General features: G+C 44.5%; 1 protein-coding gene across 2 annotated transcripts in view; it reads right to left on the reverse strand.

Annotated features, from left to right (window-relative positions):
- Window positions 1-20,538, reverse strand: part of LOC308116252 (pleckstrin homology domain-containing family A member 7-like) — a 174,555-nt gene that overhangs the window by 4,240 nt on the left and 149,777 nt on the right. Inside the window, exons 10-23 of one of the 2 annotated variants that reach the window (XM_080474325.1) lie at window positions 19,563-20,102; window positions 17,534-18,089; window positions 16,205-16,288; window positions 11,030-11,083; window positions 9,570-9,635; window positions 8,080-8,160; window positions 7,730-7,879; window positions 7,551-7,652; window positions 6,581-6,692; window positions 6,137-6,270; window positions 4,957-5,151; window positions 4,316-4,412; window positions 2,942-3,024; window positions 1,468-1,710 (exon numbers count right to left, since the gene is read on the reverse strand). In XM_080474325.1, coding sequence (XP_080330451.1) covers window positions 1,468-1,710; window positions 2,942-3,024; window positions 4,316-4,412; window positions 4,957-5,151; window positions 6,137-6,270; window positions 6,581-6,692; window positions 7,551-7,652; window positions 7,730-7,879; window positions 8,080-8,160; window positions 9,570-9,635; window positions 11,030-11,083; window positions 16,205-16,288; window positions 17,534-18,089; window positions 19,563-20,102 — 2,497 coding nt within the window. The remainder of the gene's footprint in view (window positions 1-1,467; window positions 1,711-2,941; window positions 3,025-4,315; window positions 4,413-4,956; window positions 5,152-6,136; window positions 6,271-6,580; window positions 6,693-7,550; window positions 7,653-7,729; window positions 7,880-8,079; window positions 8,161-9,569; window positions 9,636-11,029; window positions 11,084-16,204; window positions 16,289-17,533; window positions 18,090-19,562; window positions 20,103-20,538) is intronic. The other variant, XM_080474326.1, reaches the window with a different exon arrangement.

Raw genomic sequence — 20,538 nt, forward strand, 5'->3', positions numbered from 1 at the left:
TCCCATATTACACAGTTCTTCAACCGTTTAAGTCTGAGAGGAACGACAACATCGTGTATTTCCCCAAATCCAGCCGTGGTCCTGAATTTCACTTTATTTTAGTGAAAAAACCGCCTGTTTCTGTGTCTATCTGTCCACGACGTCTCTTCCTGGTGTTTCAGATTAAGTGGTTTCCATGTTAACTGGTGACTCTTTAACATCCCTTGCTGCTGCTAGTAACAGACGTTAAAACCTCGACAGAAACCTGCAGCTGTCCTTCAAACCGTCCTATCTTCAATGACTCACATTTTATCATATGCTTTCGCGAGCCGCAAACAATAGAAAGTAGAAATAGAAAACCATTAGAAAGTGAATTTTGCATAATGTGGGACCTTTAAAGAGCGCGAACACATTTGGTGTAAAGAAAATACAACACACTCCGGTGGTATTATTCCAAAAGAAGCAGCAGAAGATGATAAACGATGTATTGCTTGCTGTTACTAGTAAAACCTCATTTAAAGGGGTTACCGATTATGTAATCCCATTACACACGGCTCTCACAGCATTCCTGTTAGGTGTGCGTTAGTGTGTAATCTAGTAGCATTCGTGAGCAGGAAGACTTTGACATTTTCAACTCTGGAACAGTTTTATAAGTGAGCAGTGGGGGGCGCTCCGCACCAAGCTGGATTTAGGGTATATTAAATGTCAAAGTGTTCCTTCGGGGGGGGGTTAAAAACCAGCAGCTTCCCTCACCGGCTGCTCTCGCACCGTGTCTGTGATTCCGTTCAAGATAAACTAAAATGTGGATTTGGAGGAGGTGAATCGGGGCCAGAGGCAAAAAAGATCGTCAACGAAACAAGGCACTTGAATCTCATCCGAAGAAAAGAAAGCAGGGAGGTGTGATTATGATTTGTGCCACTCGCATCGCCTCTTTCTTCATCTCGTCAACCTGAACACGGATATTTGTCTTTTTTTTCTTCTCCTCCTTCACACCCCTTCTATAGGCTCTATATACCAAATCTCTACAAAATAGAACTGTACAGCTGTATACTGAAAATATCACTCAGTAAATAAATAAAAGTGTACAAGTACACGGCATGTAAATGTACTTAAATGAACTTTTTTTTCTGTTCTTTCTCTATTTTCTGGTGAATAAAACAGAGAAAGGAAGGCGGGGCGATGCCTTCCACTTCCCTCCTCTTCTTTAATGGGTTTACATTCAGAATTGTGTCAGTGAGGTCCCACCAGGGGGCAGTGGTAGTCAGGGTCAATTAAAAAAAGAAAAACTGAATTAAATAAAGATTGAGTGGCCTCCCCCCCCCCCCCCCCCGGCGTGGTAAAGCGTTAACCAAAGCTGTGTGGTCAGTCCGGCGGTGTTAGTGCTCCGCAGTGTTACTACGAGGCCGGGGGCTGCAGGGGGTCAAAGCAGCACTGGTGGTGGGCCTGGTGCTCCCTGTGCCTGCTGCCGCTGCGCGGGTGGTAACGTACGGAGGAGGGCGGGTCGGACGTGCCGGAGGGCAGCCTGCAGGAGGAGGACGAGCGCTGCGTGGCGGTGGCGGGGGCCGAGGCGGAGCGCTCGCCCTGGCTGAGGTTCCTCTTGCGCTCGCGGACCAGCGACTTCTGGTGGCGCTTCATCCGCTCCAGCTGCTCCTCCGCCGTCATTCGGCCCCGGGGCTGCTGGACGCCCTCGGTGGGCGACGACAGGCGCTCGAAGGCACTCTTGGGTCTCTCCTGGGGACACAGGGACGGAGTGAAGACACGGGGAGAGGGATGGGGCGGACGTGAGAGATTAGTAGCTTATGAGAAGATGAAGAGGGGCAGAATGCAGGAGGGGAAACGTAAGTACAGACGAGTGAGACCGCAACGACCAGCCGTCCTACATGCACACCATCAGATTACTCAAGTGACCAGGTGAACACTTCAATGTGATGCAGTCATTTTATCTTGAAATCTTTGTGAATGTAAATCTGATTTATCTAATTGTTTTACATCTAAAATCGCAGCATGTGCTCATATCTGAATATCACTATTATCTGATTACTCCCAGATGTCAGATTATTATCATGCAAACATGCTGAATTTGTATAATAAATCCAACCGATATGCAACCCTGACATTTCCCTTTGAGGGATCAATTTTAAACCTTTAGACTTTAGTGGTTTCAGTTTATCAAGGCGTAACGAATGATGTTAATCATGACTGAGCTGAAATATTTCTAGAAAAAAAAAAAAAGGATATTTTGGGGCTCATGTTAGAATATCGTCACGGTAACGTCTAGGGATAGGTACTGAATGCGGTACTTTTATAGGTCCTGACCGAATACCGTCGGTACTAGCGAGTAGCAATAAACTCACAATGCATCTTGTTTGGGTACCTAAACGCATCCTTGCGACTGAGGGAGCGGACGAGTCGGCCATTTTCTGAACCGGACTTGAACGCAACATTGCAGCGGAAATACCAATAATCTGGAAAAGCTCCAGTTGTTTCTCCAAGCTGAGGAGATTGCTCGTTTGTTTTAAACTTATCTAATTTGTGCATCATTAAGAAAAACACTGTAGAAATTTGTGAAATAACTGAGATGTTATAATACAAACAGTTAAATATGTGTTGAGGTTTAGATATTGAGAAATAATTATGCAAATGTTTTTCTTATTATCAAACAAATAAATCATTTAGTGCCACAGAAACACACAAAGTACCGGTATCGATTCCCAGGAACCGGGTATCGGTACCGTATCGGTTCAAAAGTGAAACCCGAGTAACGTATTAAAATAGACATCAGAGGTTTAAAAGCTTTCAAAAACATGAAGACGGTGCTATGACCACTTCTGTAGAATCCAACTTTACAGTTTACACACACACACACACACACACACACACACACACACACACACACACACACACACACACACACACACACACACACACACACACACACACACACACACACACACACACCTACCTTTGCTGCAGAGCTCCCGGGGCCTCGCCTCAGGGTGACGTACGATGAAATGGAGCTGGACTGGTTCAGTAGAGAGGAGGAGCCTAACGAATGAGATGAGAATGAAGGCAAGAGGTCAGAAGAGATTGAGAATTGAATGAAATCACCAGATAAACTTAAAGACAACATAATAATATGAAACTCGTTGCGAACAGAAGCAATTTTGACTTTTTTAATAACGTGAGAAGATTTAGAACAAAAGTCTGCAACCTCTTTGTCTAAGACAGTACTTTAAGTTACTTTCCGCCACATACAATGTTTGTGGCGCAACAAAACACCTTTAAAGTTCAAAATCAGAAAATTTAACACAGATTGTAAAATGGTATTAATAATTTTACTATACATACAAAAACTGTATTTATGTTTCATATAAGAAGTTTCATAATTAAAATTTATTCAATAGATGTTTTTCTTAAACTTATTTTAGCCATTTGAACTCTTTGAGATATATTCAGAGTGTGACTGCTTTACTGCTTTAGTTTCTTTTTTGTTGAGTTTTTAAAGATATTTTTGCTTTTTGAATTATCCACACCATTTATTTTGGGCGTAATTTAGCAGTTTGTGAGGTTTAACCACAATTTCTTTGTTTTCAGTGAAAATAAATTAGTTTGTTTATGTTGAATGACAATAATGTCATGTCACATAGTTGGATGTGGCATAGATTCTAGTTATAGAAGCAAACTTTCATTTACAGATTACAATAGTTAAGTCGAACTTGGAGAGCAGGTTTGAAAGAAACCTTGGTGTGTAAATAAGGCCCCGTTTAAACGACAACGTTTCACGTGACAACACCTAATCCTTTAAAAAAAAAGAGTGTGTTTGCACTGCAGCAGCGGACACAGGGACAACGATGTAGTTAGTCTGCCGGGCCACAGGAGGGCGCTGTTGCTAGATTTTGTAACGAAACCACACAGATGTGTGCAGAGAACAAAACACTATAAACGGGAAAAAATGGAGAGAACCCGACATCCGCATGGACTGATGACACATCGGATGCTATCAGGGGTGAGTCTTAGTTTAGACTTTTTTCGGTCTGGATCAGGAGGGAGGGCCGGTCGAGTCGCTCGCTCTGATCATTACAGCTCAAAATAAATCGGATTCAATGAGCGACTGTTTCTGGTCAGCATCAGATCATCTCTTCTATTTCTTTGTTTTGTCTAATAACGGGGACTGAAGCTGTCGTCTTCAAACACAGCAAAGAGGCTTAAAACACCATGCGAGGCATTAGAAGTGGGGAAACCAGCCGTCCTGTTTGAGTGGAGCAGCGGCAAACATGTGGAGCGCTGCTGAGGAATTGCTGTTAAAAAAAAAAGCTTTATAGTTGTTGTCGGGCACCTTTGCTCTGGAAATACTGGTATTCGACGTTGGGCCCCGCGCTGTGGTGGCTGATTGCAGGCAGCTCTGGTTCACTCAGGTATGATCGCAGGTCCGCCTGAAAACATGAACACAACTTCTGATAAATTAAACACAAAGACAAGTATTGTACATTTGGATCAAACCAACTTCTAACAGAAACTATGAGGCATAAATAGAGAACGGCGCCTTTGAGATTTTAATGTATTTAGTATCCTGAGATATCAATAACAATACAACTGTTGGAATTTTTGCCAATTTTAATCTGTGTTTTTCATGATTTTACTTTTATGTACAAAAACACAGGATGACATGCGGTTGTCTTTATTCACAGGTCGTTATGCTTTGACGTGACCCGTCCGGGCCAGTTGATATCAGATTGATGTACAAAGAACCGACTGTATTCAGCAACTAGATGTGTGAACAAGTAGTTTCTATTATATTAAACTACAACAAATGATTAGCCAATCAAAAGGAAGAATCATCAATATACACAAAGCGACGTAAAACAATGTGTCGCTGTCTGACCTCCAGACATAAGCCTAAAAAACTATTTGTTTACCAAACATCTCTTCAGTTGAAGAGGTGATATTAAGATTGTAGGTTTCCATGGCTACACTCACCTTACAGTCTCCGTTGACCACGCACTGCCCGCTCTCCCGGTCCCTCTTCCTCTCGTCAGACTGGCGTTTCAGCCCGCGGACCGACGTGTGGCGGATGACCGAGGCCTCTTTAGGGAGCGGCGGCACCACGGGCGGCGTCTCCTCGTAGTCGTAGAGGCGAGGCAGTGGAGGCCTGGGTGGGGCGCTGTCCTCTGCCTGGAAAGTCACCGAGGTTAACCATCAGCCTTGCATGCATGTTTTTGGACTGTAGGAGGAATCCAGAGGAAAGCCACACAGGGAACACATACAAACGCCACACAGAAAGGCCTGGATTTGAACCCGCAACCTTCTTGCGATGGGTCTAGATCAGAGGTCTGCAGCCTTCATGACCAAAAGGGCCGTTTTCAAGATTTTTCCACCAAATTAAATTTGTCTGGAGCCACAAAACATGTAAATGATCTGAAATTAAGAATTTTTTAAAATTACATTCCGTATATACTGAATAAAAACTGAGGTTGCCTCCCTGAAAAGTCATAGCCGCAATTCAATTATATTTTTTAGCTCTTGTAGCCATTTTTATAGATTTTTCAAGTGCGCTGTTTTATGGATTTTGGCAATTTTACCTGTTTTCTGTGTTTCCTAAATGTTACAGCAGATTGAGCTTTGCCAATCTGTTTGACCATTTCTCCTCTTTTTTTCCTTTTATCTTTATTATCTTTATATTTTTTTGTCTTTTTTCTCATTTTTTCCTCCAGTTTTATTCTGTTTTCCAATTATTTTCTTAAAAAAGCTGAACTAGCAAATTTATTCATTTTAGCTTGATCACCTTTCCTGTAATTTTTTAAAAATTGTGTTGTGCAGTTTTACCTCAATGAACTGTTTGTAGCCTGGAGTCAATGAATCAGTGTGGCATGAAAATGTAATGTTTATTTACACAAAAGTCACTCCAGGGAGGCTGAAGAGCCACACGTGGCTCCAGAGCTGCAGGCTGCAGACCCCTGGTCGAGACCATAAGCAATCTGATTAAAAAGCTTTCAATTAAATTCCATCTGATGCACATCAATCCAAACACTTTATCCACTGATGATCTGACCTCTGTCTGAGAGAATTTTACTCAGATTCACAGAAAGTGTTTACCTGCTGCTTTCACAATGAGCCCCACAGGTTAGAGTCTCAGTGGAGTTGAGAAGGAAACACTCACCCACTTTGGCACGGCGCTGTGAGGCAACGTGTGGGAGGAGAAGAGGGGGACGGAGCTGCGAGGAGGAGGCTGGACCTCCGAGCTGGAAGAAGAAGGCACTGCTGGGTCTGACACTGAAGGCACTAGTTTCCTCTCTGGTGAATGCAGAGAAAAACAAGGGGGTCAGAAAAACGAAACAACGGGCTGCATAAATGACATTTTCAAGGCTAAAAACAACCGAGTGCAGAGTTCCGCTGTAGCTTTCTGAGCTTTGATAAACATGAAGTCGTTGTGAACCTGCAGTCTGGTGCCGACACACAACGTGAATTACAGTGAATGCAGTGGGCCTCTGGCTGCTCTACACACCTCCAACCTCGCAGAAAGGTGTGGAGGCTCAATGTGTAAATGAATCAGGGTTATTGGATCTCAGCTCATCACCGAACTGCAGCTGACTGGTCGTCCCACCTGGGTTCTGGACAGAGTCGATGGTGATCTTGTAGTTGGTTTTGCTGACGCTCAGCCCGGCCATCACATCCTCGATCCTCCACAGCTCGCGCTTCATCTCAGTCTTTTCCTGCTGGAGTTGAACACGCAACCACAAACACACATCGTTACTCGTCTCCGAGCTGAGCGAGACATTGTTGGACATTAACTTTTGAGGTTCCTGAGTTTTTAAGGGGGGAATCTTCAATTCTGGCATCAAGTCTTCAAAAAGCTTCAAAGTGATTTGAAATAAAATTTTCAGTCTGGTGGAGGTAAATATACTCATCTAGTTTAAATACAATCATGGCATTTAATTTTTTTTCTTATTAAATTGAACTTTGAACTTAAAGACTGAACTGAATTTACTACGCATGTAATTGAAGTTTAAATTTGCACATATTTGCACAGTGAAATTATTTATTTTTTGTCAATGCATCTTGAAAACAAAGAAAAGGCAAAATCAAGTTTTAGAGGAGAAACACACAATAAATCCAACGGCTCTCTGTAAAAATATCGAACCCTTCAGTTCGCCCTGCACGGTTCAATACACACTGATTTGGTGGATTTTCAGTTTTGTAGTACATTTTGCATTGAGGCTTTACAGGCCGCCAAGTCAAGATGGCGGCTCGGCGACAAACTTTCTCTTTTATTCCAAAAACAGTTCAGCGAATAATTTCTGAAAACATTTGCTGAATCTGTCCTTGTTTCGGTTCCACTGCAGGTAGTTTAGACGTTTAATGAAAGTTCTGCGATGCATGGGACTGCTGCTCGCTCTCGGCTTCATACAAATATCCGCTGATTGATCATTTCAGTTTGAAAACACCAACGAGGGAGTGAAAACAGTTAACAGAGATTTCACTATGATGAAAAAAGGAAACACGAGCAATACTGACCGAACTGTAGGTTACCTGTACCCCCAAAACACACTACAAGCTGCAGTACCATATCTCACCTGAGGGGTGGCGGTGTGGTTCATGTGAACTTGCAGTGCGCTCCTCAGCTGTTCTACTGATTTCTCAAGCCTGCTGTACTCCTCCCAGGCACGTTCCATCTCCTGCGTCGCACAAACAAGCACAGAGTTCACGCACACAGTATCCACCACGGTGCGATATCGGCTGTGGGGACAGATACCGTGGACAGCCGGGATATCTGGGCCCTGATGGTCACCAGGTCCTCCTGCAGCAGCCTCTGCTGGTAGGCGATCTTGTGAGCGTGGGCTGGCTGCTCCTGATACTGCTCCATCTGCTGGTGGGACAGGTCCAGCACGCTCTCCAGCTTGTCCTTCAACAGGCAACAGGATCGTGAGTCTGATTATTTAGTGAAGTGCAGCACTACTTAGAAGAAATACTGAAGTCCTCCTCCAGAGGGCAGCATGCTGCCACAGTCAATCCTGAGCCCGACCAGCTCGCCTCTGAAGTGAGAAAGACTTTTGTTTCAGACGAGGTCATATAGTTGAACCAGGCAGCGCTTCCTGTGTTTACCTTGTCGTCCTTCAGCGAGCTGATCTTTGCCTCCAGGTCCTTGAGGATCTTGTCCTGTTCACATAACCGACTCAACTTCACCTGCAAGAGGAGACACAGGTGAGAGGAAGAAGACGGCCACTGACAGATGCATTTAGAACATAATGCAACACATTTCCGGGGCTTACTAATGTCCATTAAAACTGTAAACTGGCTTTATCCACACTGAATTTTAAAGCAAATACTGTTGATGATACTTTTTTTTCTATTACTATTAGTTCTTTCCTACCGGCTTGGTTTCTTTATTGTTATATTTGATTGTTTATTTACTTCATTATTTTTTGTTTTGTTAATGTTCTGCATGAAATTAGTCACAAAATAAAGTAAAAAAAAAAAAACAACCCGTGAACTTGGGTTTCAAAATACTCTGTGGTTTGAGTGTGTGTGTGTGTGTGTGTGTGTGTGTGTGTGTGTGTGTGTGTGTGTGTGTGTGTGTGTGTGTGTGTGATTTAGCTTATCAAAACTTCCTCCTACCATCCTGCAGCTGCAGATAAACAGAAATCTGCACCCAAACATGTTCTGAGGTGTGTTTTTCACTCGTATTGACAGCGAGGTGTGAAAACAAGAAACCACATCTTCTTCTTAATTTTTGCGTGCGTGCAGCTATACCGTCCTTAATATCCCGAGTCTCGGCGCTCCCCAGGCCGTGCTTGGTGTAATTACTATTGCTGTGAGGGAGCCCATTAAACAAAGTGGCCGCAACCCACCTGACGCCTTTAATTACAGTGTCAGGAACACTCAGAGTTAATTAATCCCCGATTAAATTCAAGGCGAAGGTGGGATCACTTTACCACAACGGCACAGCCACTGTCTGACCCAGCAAAGTAGCATGCTCTCCATTTACATTTATACCAACAACACTGGTTTGAATAAATTATTTATTCACTCGTGATCTCTACGGTGCTGCTGTTGTTACACTGGATCAAATATTCACTGCGGACAAAGCACTCATAAATAGTTTTATGATTTGCAATAACTTATTAGTCAGCACTGAGAGGCGGGCACTCCGATCAGGACATTTATAGAGGACACGGAAAAAAGCACAGACTGAATGAACGAGTGGTTCAACTTGATGAAGGGACTCAACTTCATCGGATCAAATGGAGACGAGGACTAAATCAGAGTTCCTACCTGTTGGGCTCGTGAACACTGACAGCTGAGGCGCCCTAGAATAGTGTCTGAACTTGTTTAAGTGGCGTAATGGGATGGGAATGGACGGTCATAACAACCAGATAAAGACAGTGATCATGTCACGTCATTTTGGTCTCCGAGCCAAGAGGATGTAACATTTGTGACGCTGATCATCTCCGTCCTGGCCACTGTTTCTCCAGCTCTGCTAAAGTTACACACACTTTGCTTCAAAGTGCAGAAAAATTCTCCCTTAAACTGTTGATGAGTTTTTTGGATTGAAGTCAAATACGGAGTCAAAACCTTTGTCAGCCTGTACTCACATCCACATCACTTTCTGCCACCTTGACAGGTTTTCCTGACTCCTTCAGTGTTTGACTTCCAGCTACCTGAAAACCACCAAACAAACAATCACATGTCTTATTTCATGTGGAAAAAAAACAACAAAAAACAGCAGGACTTTGGGCTCCGCGGTGCAGCGAGGCTAAAAAATGAAGGAGATACAGAACACAGAGCTCAGTTACAAACTATTACATCACTGGGGGGGCGCTATGGGACACATTCTCATACCAGTGAGCTTTGACACACAAATCTGGCTCTTACCATGAACAACAGGATGGCTATGGAGACTTTGAAGCCCTGCACAAATGATTTCTGATAAATCAACCACACATGATGGCCTCCTCCTCCTCCTCCTCCTCCTCCTCCTCACAAAAAGGTTGGAGGAGTCTTAAGAGGAAATTGATTGTGGGAGGAAAATTGATTGGAAGACATTACGGACAGCCTGAGTTCAGGTGCTTTGCCGGTGTTGCATTTGTCAATTCTACAGACATTAAAATACAGCAAATGTGCAAATTTCCAAATGAAAAGGTCAGCGAAATCCACTGACAACAGCTCTCTCCTGTGCGTGGAAACTAGTTTAGGAGTACGTGTGCGCTCTCTTGCAAAGGGAGGACAGAAGAGAGGACACAGTGGCGCCCTGCGTTATTGTCCAAAAAGAAAAAGAGTGCAGCGTTTCAGAGACGATGGTAGAAGCAGCTGGCTTTTCAACCACCGGGCCACAGCCACAACACATGCACTGCCGAGCCATCCCATGCCCGCGACTCAACATCGCCACACGTCAGGCAGCCCACAGGCCACGAGGGGGGGAGACGGGACGGGGATACTTTGTCAAGACGTGAATGCCGTGCTGGAAGCAATGGGATGGTCTTTCTACGACACGCACACACCCTCACGTACACGCAGGCTTACGAGCGTGCGGCCCCACTACGAGCATGCACAAGCATATGCACGCACACACCACAGCTACAGACGACTTCCAAGGTTTTAATACGCTGCAGACACAGACAGGCATACGTACGCACATACACATAAGAGCTTACGTTCATTAGAGGCCTGAGAGGCCCAGCAGTGCAGTGGAGTAGTAAACTGTGAACTGCGAGGATCAGGGGCTCTAGAGCTCTGATCTGGGAGTTAAAAAAAACACCACAAAGACACGGAGCCGCAGTCACAAAGTGGTGCCTGCGTCTGTGAGATGCTTCTAAAACCACTCGAGTTAGAAGATCGCTGCAACACAGTAGAAGTGCGGTGGACTAACGTCTCCGTTTGGAGCTACCACGTTTTGTAACCGTCCGGATTAATCACAAGAAAAACTGATGGGTGTAGTTGTCGGTAGGAAACGCTTGAGTGTGTTAGCTCGGTTGGGAAATACACGAAAGCGAGACTCCAATTAATTCAGAATATTAATTTGAATATTAAAAAGAAATGAGTGAGTCTTTGTCACCTTCAGATCCAGATACTCCAAATCCTTCTTCAGCTGCATGTAAGTGTCATCGGCCTGGAAAGACACACACACACACACACACACACACACACACACACACACACACACACACACACACACACACACACACACACACACACACACACACACACACACACACACACACACACACACACACACACACACACACGTGAGGTTGGATTATTGATTTGTGTCAACAAAGCAAATGCTTCACCCGCTATCTTAAGCATTAAAAGCAGGACGTGGAGAGATTAATGTGTCCAGTATGACTCGTGAACTGCTGTTAGGCGTCTGCACTGACATGCTTCACAACAACACACTGAGGCCTCGTTTGTACGACAACGTTTCAAGGGAACACGCAGAATTTTCGTATGGACAGACGACCAAGTTGGATCGTTATTAAAATGACTGTCGATGTGGACTGGGAGTCATGACACTCTGGAGGCAAACGTTGTTGTTGTTTATCTACTCGCACTTTTGAGGAAGAACTATTGAATAGTTCCATGGAGCACATTCACAGTAGCAGCGTTTCTGACATCTACAAGGAGACGGCCCCGAGCGTTTCCAGAAAGTCTCGTCTTCACCTGTCTACACGGCGATGCAACCCGAGCGTTTTCCAAAAGTACCGCCGTGGGAGCCGCTTTCGAAAAGTTTCAATTTTCAGTGACCCCCAAGCACCGCTGTCATGTGAACTGACACCGAAAATTTTGTGTTTTCACTTGAAATCGTTGCCGTGCAAACAGTAAGAGAGTCATTCCCTCGAGTCGCTTCGCCCAGACCCACTTGAAAGCGCCGGATCTCGACACATCGCTGAATTCAGCTTTAAATTCAGCTTTAAATTCAGCTCACATCACTCAGACAGACAGAGGTCAATACGACTGACAGGGAAGAGAGAGTGACGCATCAGAGTGGGGCCGAACACATCCACAGCTTGCTGGCCGGCGGAAGCATGGGATGGCTTTGAGGAGCACGTCGAGACGACAGCGACACAACATGCTGCAGACGGTGTCAGTAGAAGCACGGTATGGAAACTGCACATGGAACAAGAGGCGGATGGTTCTCGGCAGCAGGGCGGCGCTCACCGACACTGAAACAAGGGAGCCGTGGAGTAGAGGTCGCCACTAACATGCTGAAACTACTGCTGCTGTTGCTGCTTCTATTGACCTGCCTCTACTGGGATCGACATTAAACAACCTTTTCCGTTTGGTGTGTGTGTTTACGATGAGGGAAACTGTGGTCATGGATTTGGAACGTGAAGTCGTAACCGACTGAAAAGACCATCTGACCGAAGATAACTTTCCAGAGTTGTTATGAAGTACAAGGAGACTTCTTTAAGACCACATGCTGCAGTATTTGTGAGGAGATCCAGGGGACTGATAACAAAGGAAATCTGGGGAAAAGTGAAGAGCATGTGTCCAATTTTGTCACGATCGTGAAATCATCCTACAAGATTAATGAAGGTTCATGTGAGGAACAAACATTCGTCATTAAACAACCTAAACTTTGGAACGATGACGATACACAAACCCACAATGTGTTAAAAACATGAACTTTCACTGCAGTGGAAATAAGCTAAAAAATACTCATTACTGTAATTAACTACAATTTGTGTTTTATTTTCCAATTACGCAATTTTGCCCATACTTGTTTTTTACAACACGTAGTAAATTTTGCTACTTCATTACCGCATGTTCCAGTTTATCTGTCAAAAAAAAACATCATTAAGAAGAAGCTAAACCGTAGAAATCACACGGGTGAGTAAACTGTATTATTTCCTGCAACTTTGTGTACGGTTCGTGTTTTTCATCCGTCCCTCACACGTTTTCCAGACACTCCGTTTGTTAAAATTCTGAAGTGACATTTTGTTTGCTCTCTCAGTGAAACACATTACTGATGGAGGTTTTTCTCTGGGAGTGTAGCAGCATGCTGTAGTCATACAGTGACATCTAGTGGTTCCAGGTGGTATGTGCACGTATAGTTTACTCTGCAGGTAATTTCTTAATACAAGTCAGGTGACCAGTTACGAATTTTTAACATTTTATTCTACATTTCTTGCCATGAAGTTTAATCTTTGAACTTTTTTCATTATAGCGATTTTTAATCACGGGACAAATAGTCATTGTTCTTTTTTTTTTTGTGTACTTTGACAAATTTATTAAACATAGACATCGTGAGTAAGTGTTTTTTGTAGTTTCACTGAAGTATCTCTTCACATTTCAATGTGCTCTTCCTTTTAACTGAGTGAAATTTAAACAGCTGCTGTACTTGACTGTTTTCTGTTCTTTCCTTTGAGGAGAGTCAACTCCTCTTAGAAATGGTACCTGGAATGTGTACCGGGCACTGGGAAGTGTATTTGATTTCCTCCCTAAAGACAGCGATAGATTAAAAAAAAATATATATATATATATTTTTTTAGGAGTACAATATTGATATATTACACCTTGTGTAGTAGTATGTCACATTAGGTTTGAATTCAATAGAAATGCCAAATGATTTTAATGTGATGTCACATAAGTTTGAGTGGACGCGACACAAAAACGAGGTAATTTAACACATGCGGTCAAGGATTTGGACTGCTCTCACCAAAAAACCTTGAACGGTGCTGTAAATTAAGTGAAAAATGCTATATTGTTAGAACAGATATTACATTTGATGACCAGACCTGGCAGTGGCGGCTACTACCTGAAATAATCATCAATAACTTCAGGACTAAAAACATCCAGTGAACATTTATTTTACAGCTACGAGAGTTCTTAGAAAATCATGCTTATAATAGTATTGAGAAACTTTATTAAATCCTATAAAACTGTCATCACAAAAAAATCCCATGACTTGTGTAGAAACGGTCTAAGCTGCAGGTATAATATAAAAGCTTTGCTTCCCCCTGCTGGATGTTTAGTGACGACCTCTACGGGCTACTGGATGATGAGGGGCCGACAGGCCGGCGTGCCCCCACCTGTGTGCTGCAGGGGCTGACAGTAGCGGCGAGCCCCACGTGCCCGAGCTGGGACACGGGGGAGGGGCCGGCGCTGAGGAGGGGACTGGTGCTAGTGGTGGCGAAGAGGTGGCCGTGGTGGAGGGTCTCTTTGGGACCGTTGAGCCGCTGGAGCTGGGCTAACGTTTGCTGACGGACGGAGGCCATCTTGGCCTGATGCCGGCGCAGCTGAATAAGGAGCAGAGTGAGCTCCTCGGGCTGTCACGGGCACGACAGGACATTCAGTCGGACACATTTCAACACTGACCACACAAGTTCAAACACGGCATTGGTCCGAATATGACAGTGGCTTGGAAACAGGCCGGAATATTCAGCTCCCAGTCTTAAGCAGAGTTCTGCATCATCAGGTTACATCAATAAGTGTCTTATTGCTTTTTATTTTGCTTCAAATCAAACACATTCCTTGTATGCTGAACATACCGTCCATCAGGAATCCTAAAGAGGAACATGTTGGTGTTAGATGTGCAGATACTTTACTGAACAGTGACTCTGTGATTGTACAGAGGTGTTGAAGAGTCAGCTACAGGAGCTCGAAAGCTCTAAAATGGATGAAGTATTAAGGTAGCAGGAATCAAACCGACCGTAGGTGGGTTAAAACCAGGAAAGTGGAATAAACTGCATCAGTGGCGGCTGGCCAGTAGAGGGCGTTAGGGCACCGCCTCCTCTGGTGGAAGCAAGGAGGGTTTTTATTTATTATTTTAATATAAAATATATTAATAAACTGTAAAACTGTTGAAATCTGTGAGCAGCCTGGGGCGCTGCAAAAAGCTGTCCCAAGGAGGCGGGGCTTAGTAGCCATCTGACCAATTACTGATTAACACCAGAGTGACTGACATGAAATTAAACCAATCAGCGTCATTTGATGTCTGAGTATTGGGGCGCCTTTTAAATCGCCCCTCGCCAGACCTGCTCAGTGATTGGCTTAAAGTCAGTGCTGGTTTGTTCAGTGTTTCTACCAGACGTTGAGATGAAGACAACAAGCAGTGAGTCTCTTTTAACTTCTCTTCTAATTTACTTGTTTGAAAGAAGAAATTTGGCTGAAAAGCTGCAGGTCAGGTTCAACTTTCTCCATTATAGTTATTTTTAAATGCACACAAACAAAAATGTGCTCAGAATTTTGCAAATGTGTGCAGGTTTGTTAATGTTTATAAATGTTAAGATATACTCGTATTTATTAATGACTGAAAATCTAAGAGCTTAAAAAAAAGCTGTTTATGTAACACTTCTTTTATTTTGTGGTTTCTGTCAAGGAATTCTAAAATGCGTCGAAAGATGGATTGATGTGCTGTTTGAGAATATACCTGATATACCTTGTGTTTTCCATAAACTCAGACTAACTATCATTTTATCATCAGCCCCAAAAGACATTTATCTTCTAAAAGGGACTAATGAAGCATCTGCTTGTATTTGTTTACAAGTATGTTAATAAAAGAGTCTTAATAAGTGCTCTCTGTTCACTAGCTGTTTAAAAGTACAATAATTTTCATAACTGGGGCCTCAATACAAAATTAGGCCAGATTGTTGTAATGTGGTTCATAAACGCACTGTATTTAAATGACGTTAACATTGGCTGAAATTGAATAATAATGAAGAGCCCCACCTAAGAAATTTACCACCGCCCGCCACTGCACTGCATGTAAAACTTTATGTAATGTACCTGTGTGTGCATCAGGTTACTGATATTTTAACAGCTGTTGAGTCCATGAGTTTTTATTATTGTTACAGAAACAGGGTTTCCAGCATGAGCCTTGTGAAGGGGTCGTCTTATATTCAGACCGACACGATGATTTAAAAACAAAAACAAAAACAAAAAAACACCAGCACCTCGGAGACATGAGCCAATTCGTCACCCGACTGGTCGATCGCTATCTTCAACATGCAGCTTCATTTAGGAAGATTAATAGAATTGAAACAAATAGAAAGGCACAGTCACATCCTATAGTGAGGAGCAGATTTCACAATTGTCACCATCTGGTTAGTGTTTCCACACACACACACACACACACACACACAGAAAGGAATTAATGTTTGATCAACATTATGCTAAAAGCAAAGGACACATCCACATCTGCTCGTTGACCTTTTTCCTGAAAATGTGAACACTTTCTGCTTTCTGCTCACATTTCCAACAGTTGTTGTGGAATGCAATCGGAACGTACCGTCTTCCCGTGCAGGCTGGGAGCGCTGACAGTGTGGGTGATGTAGCCAGACGGAGGCATGGAGCGTCTCTCGATCGTAGCAGCCTGGAACACGCAGACAACATCATAAAGACAGTGAGTATAGACCGGCAGTGTAATATGCCACAGTATGTCCCAAATAACTAAAGCCGACAAGTGTGTCGTCAGAAGATGAAATATTTACGCTGTGCCGTCTGAGTGTGGGCGTGAATTAGCATAATCTTTCATTCACATACATAAATGTGACAAACGCATCTGCACAGATATAGATTTTCCACTCAAAGGCTGTGATTAATTTAATATGGCGCCTATACACACATTTTCTGTTTCGTCTGTGCCCGAGGTAATTTCACTGAGCAGATATATGAAGGATGTGGCGGCCGTCCCGCCCCGAGGCAATAAAACAGTTATTCTGTTCACTGAAGCACATCCACCAAACATCCACACCTCGCGGTCTGGATGAGAAACTCTTCTGTTTCATGTCTGGTATTTAATGGCAGGGCAGAAAATAGTTAGAAAAACAACAACCGATATTGAATTACCTCCACGTGTCTATGCAACAAAACGCTGTGACGACAAGAAATCATTACATCTTTATCTACATGCTGCCATTCTTCGTGGGGTTAGGGCTAAAAATACACCCACACAGCTGTTTTCCTTAATATATCCATTTCCTTCATGTAATAATTGATCAAAATATCATTTTAGCCATTCTGAATGTCATTAAGTCAATAATGTACTAACTTTCTAATAGGGTGATAAAATCATCCAAGACTCTTTGAGCGTGTGTAATCTGTATCTTCAAGGAATGAATACGACAAACATCCATTATGTCCATTTTTGAGAAGCAACCTGCACAAAACCTGCAAAATCTTTTATTTTGCAGGTTTAACTATTAGCTGCAGTTATTACATTTTGAAAGGTGTTTTTTTTATTAAAATAAGTAAGTGCATTTGATTAAAATATCACTTTTCACAGATAAATATCACAAATGACTAATTAAGACATAAAGCTACTTCAATGATGTAGTAACATTGGACTATTGACGAAACATTAATGGATCAAATATCCATTAATTATCCTTCTACACTGCTCATCCCGTTCAGGGTCGCAGGGCACTGGAGCCGACCCCAGCTCAGTCTGGGCACGAGAAGAAGACACCTGGACAGGTCACCAGTCCATCACAGGGATCAAATATCTTATTACTCCATTGTTATTGCTTTTTGGGTTTTATCACACTGAAAAAATCCAAAATGACGACATTATTGTTTCTTCTATGTATGAACCATTGTGGAGTGTGACTCGCTTTACCTTGAACATCTGAGATTTGCTCCTCCGGGGGGAGACGGTGAATGGGAGGTCCATCACTGACATATCCCCCACGGGCCTGACCGTCAACCGCTCGGCCGGCGTGTGCGGCCTCCGTGTGGGCGACAGGGTGCGGCTGGAGCCAGGGGGAGGGCCGGGTGGGGGGATGTCCGCCGACGATGGGGGCACCGACACGCAGCGAGCAACCCCCTCTGGCCTGGGTAACGTGGAGGCGGCAGGCACAGTCGACGGCGGGCGGGGGCCAAATGGGTAATCTGGAGCCGGGGTGTAGAGCGGCGCGGTGGGGCTGCCGTGACGGAACCTGTGGCGCTGTTGCCACTCGTACAGTTGCCAGACGGTGTTGGCGCCCGGGCCTCCCGGCTCAGGGGTGAGGCGGAAGTGGCTCAGGCGGTCCTGGGCGTACTTGTACTCGCCCAGCCTGCCAGCCGGGGGGCTCTGGCGAGGGGTTTTCGGCAGCGTCTGATAGGCGTCCAAGGTGGAAAACTTATGCTGAGACGGTGGCGTACGACGGGGGAGGGTGTTCTCCCGGGATGGAACGCTGCGGAACCAGAAAACCCAAAACATGCTTACTCTCCCCCCAAAAACACAAAGATTCTAAATGTCCAGATTTCTGAGATCTTTGGCTTCCTTTAAAAATATTTTTATTTCCTGCTGGTTGGGATAACTGCTGTACTTTCTCTGGCACCGGTAATTAGTGATGCTACCATGTGTTCAAGTCAGAGGAGAGTGTTGTGTGTGTGTGTGTGTGTGTGTGTGTGTGTGTGTGTGTGTGTATGTGTGTGTGTGTGTGTGTGTGTGTGTGTGTGTTTTCAGGGCCGATTTCGAGTGAAAAAGGAAAACTTGAGTTTTGCGTGTCCGTTTACACAACAGCGCGGCTCGGAGTTACTGAAAATTGTAACTGTTTGAGAACGGCTCCTAAATTGGAACTTTTCGAAAAGGCTCCGACTCTGTTGCCGTGTCGTCGGCGAAGACGAGACTTTCTCAAAACACTCAGGGAGAACGTCTCCGTGTAGACGGTGGAAATTCTGTTGCTACTCATGCACACCATGGAAGTAGTAAATAGTTGTTCTGCACTAGTAGACGGACAACAATGGCAATAACGACCTCCAGAATGTCCTGACCTTCAGTCCAAAATTCTTTGTAGTTTTATAGTTAAACAGTCACCGTAATAACAATCCAACCACGAATGTCTATGTGTTCCCATTGTTACTGTTTATAGCGTATTGTTCTCCACGTGTGTGTGGTTTCATTATAAAAACAACCAACTGTGCCAACTCATAGCCCGACGTGCTGTCAACACTGTTTTCAGTGTTCCGGCTGCTTCTGTGTAAACGGACATCGTTTACAAAACGTTGCCGCGTAAACATAAAACTTTTTCTGAAACGTTGTGTAATCGAGGCCTAAGACAGTAACGCTTGAAGCTGAGACAACAATCACTGCTTGCCTTTGTGTCTTTTTAATAGCTATAATTAGAAATATATGACATTCAACTAACCCTGCCATCACACGTTATGATTTCCTACAAAGTATCGGTGTCGTATTGACGATACCAGCGCTGTTTTTACTTGGATTGTAAAAGGAGATCGGTGCTATAAAACTCCGGGACAGAAAGAGTCCGCTCTCAGTGGAGCGTAAAAGCTTAAGGAAGGGGGGGGTGTGAACCTACATTGTGGTTATTTTAATATTGAGATCAATTTATAAAAAGCTTCTTCTGGTAATGAGGCAGCAGATAAAACATCAAATTCCTGGAAATCTTTCAGTTGAGGCTATTTCCAAGCAGAGGAAGTGGAATTTACAACTCAATGTACGTGTTTAGTTAAATGAGAAAAAAAAAAAAAAGGTTAATGGTAGGTTAATAATGCCGACGTTATGAGTGTAGAGAGGAAGGAAATAGGAGGGTAAAGCAATATTAGAATAAGGATATTTTAAAAAGTGGCCTTCTTTTAAAGATGAAATACTCTGAGTGTGGACTGTTTTGAAGTTGCTGGTCCTGTACGTGACAGCATCCTACCCTTTGTGCTCGGTCTTCTGAACTTTGACCCACTGCTCCACCTGCTCCAGCGTGCTCCTCCTCTGAACCTGCTTGTGTCCGGTGGCGGTGGCGGTGGCCGGAGGCTCCGGAGCTCGCTGGTACGTCCCCGCCGCGATCCCGTTGGGCTCCAGGATGGGGCTGGGCGTGGAGACGAGGCCGTTCCTCGTGCAGACGCTGGAGGGCAGGGTGGAGGCGGCCCGGGACGGCGCCCGGGACGGCGCCCGGGACGGCGCCCTGGAGACGGGCGCCGAGGCCGACACGTGGTCCGGCGGTGGCAGCGCCGTTGGGGCCAGGCTGGATGGGAGGGAGGTGTGCGTGTCCATCTCCAACATGACGGAGGCGGGGGAGTCTTTGTGGAAGCTGCAGCGCTCCTCTGCGTCGCGGTGGATGGGCTCCAGCAGCACCTCGTGGACGACGGGCCGCGTGAGGTCAGAGTCTGAAGCCATGGCCCTGTGCTGGTTCACGTGGTTCGTCTGCGGCACGGCCTGCTGCAGCAGCTTCTCTAATCTGTCAGCTGGTCTGTGGAGAGCAGAGGCAAACCAAACCCTGGATGAGTGTTGCACTTTTACACTCTCATCACCTCCAGAGAGAGAAAGATTATCCGCCAGTTCTTTCATTTGATCACTGATTTCCCATGGACATTGTGCTCCATCGGTTTTGGGGCGTCAGTCGGTTCAGCTGTGCTGAACTGAGTTTGAACTACATCATGAGTTTCATCTCGCGCTGGGAGGGCAGCGCTGCAGATTCCACAGAGTAAACTGTAGAGCGCATCGGGCGACAGGCTACTGAATATTCACTCATCACCGACGCCCCGCGTCCTCATGCCAGCCTGGAGGAGCAGACCCGCGCCGAGCGAAGATGAACTGCATGGTGTCGATCTGTCTGACAGCACCTCAGATCTAGAAAAAATATTAACGCTTCTCCTTCCCATTAGATTTTGTCAAAAAGTACAGCG

The sequence above is a fragment of the Lipophrys pholis genome (genome assembly GCF_963383615.2).
Source record: "Lipophrys pholis genome assembly, chromosome: 11".
Lineage (NCBI taxonomy): Eukaryota > Metazoa > Chordata > Actinopteri > Blenniiformes > Blenniidae > Lipophrys > Lipophrys pholis.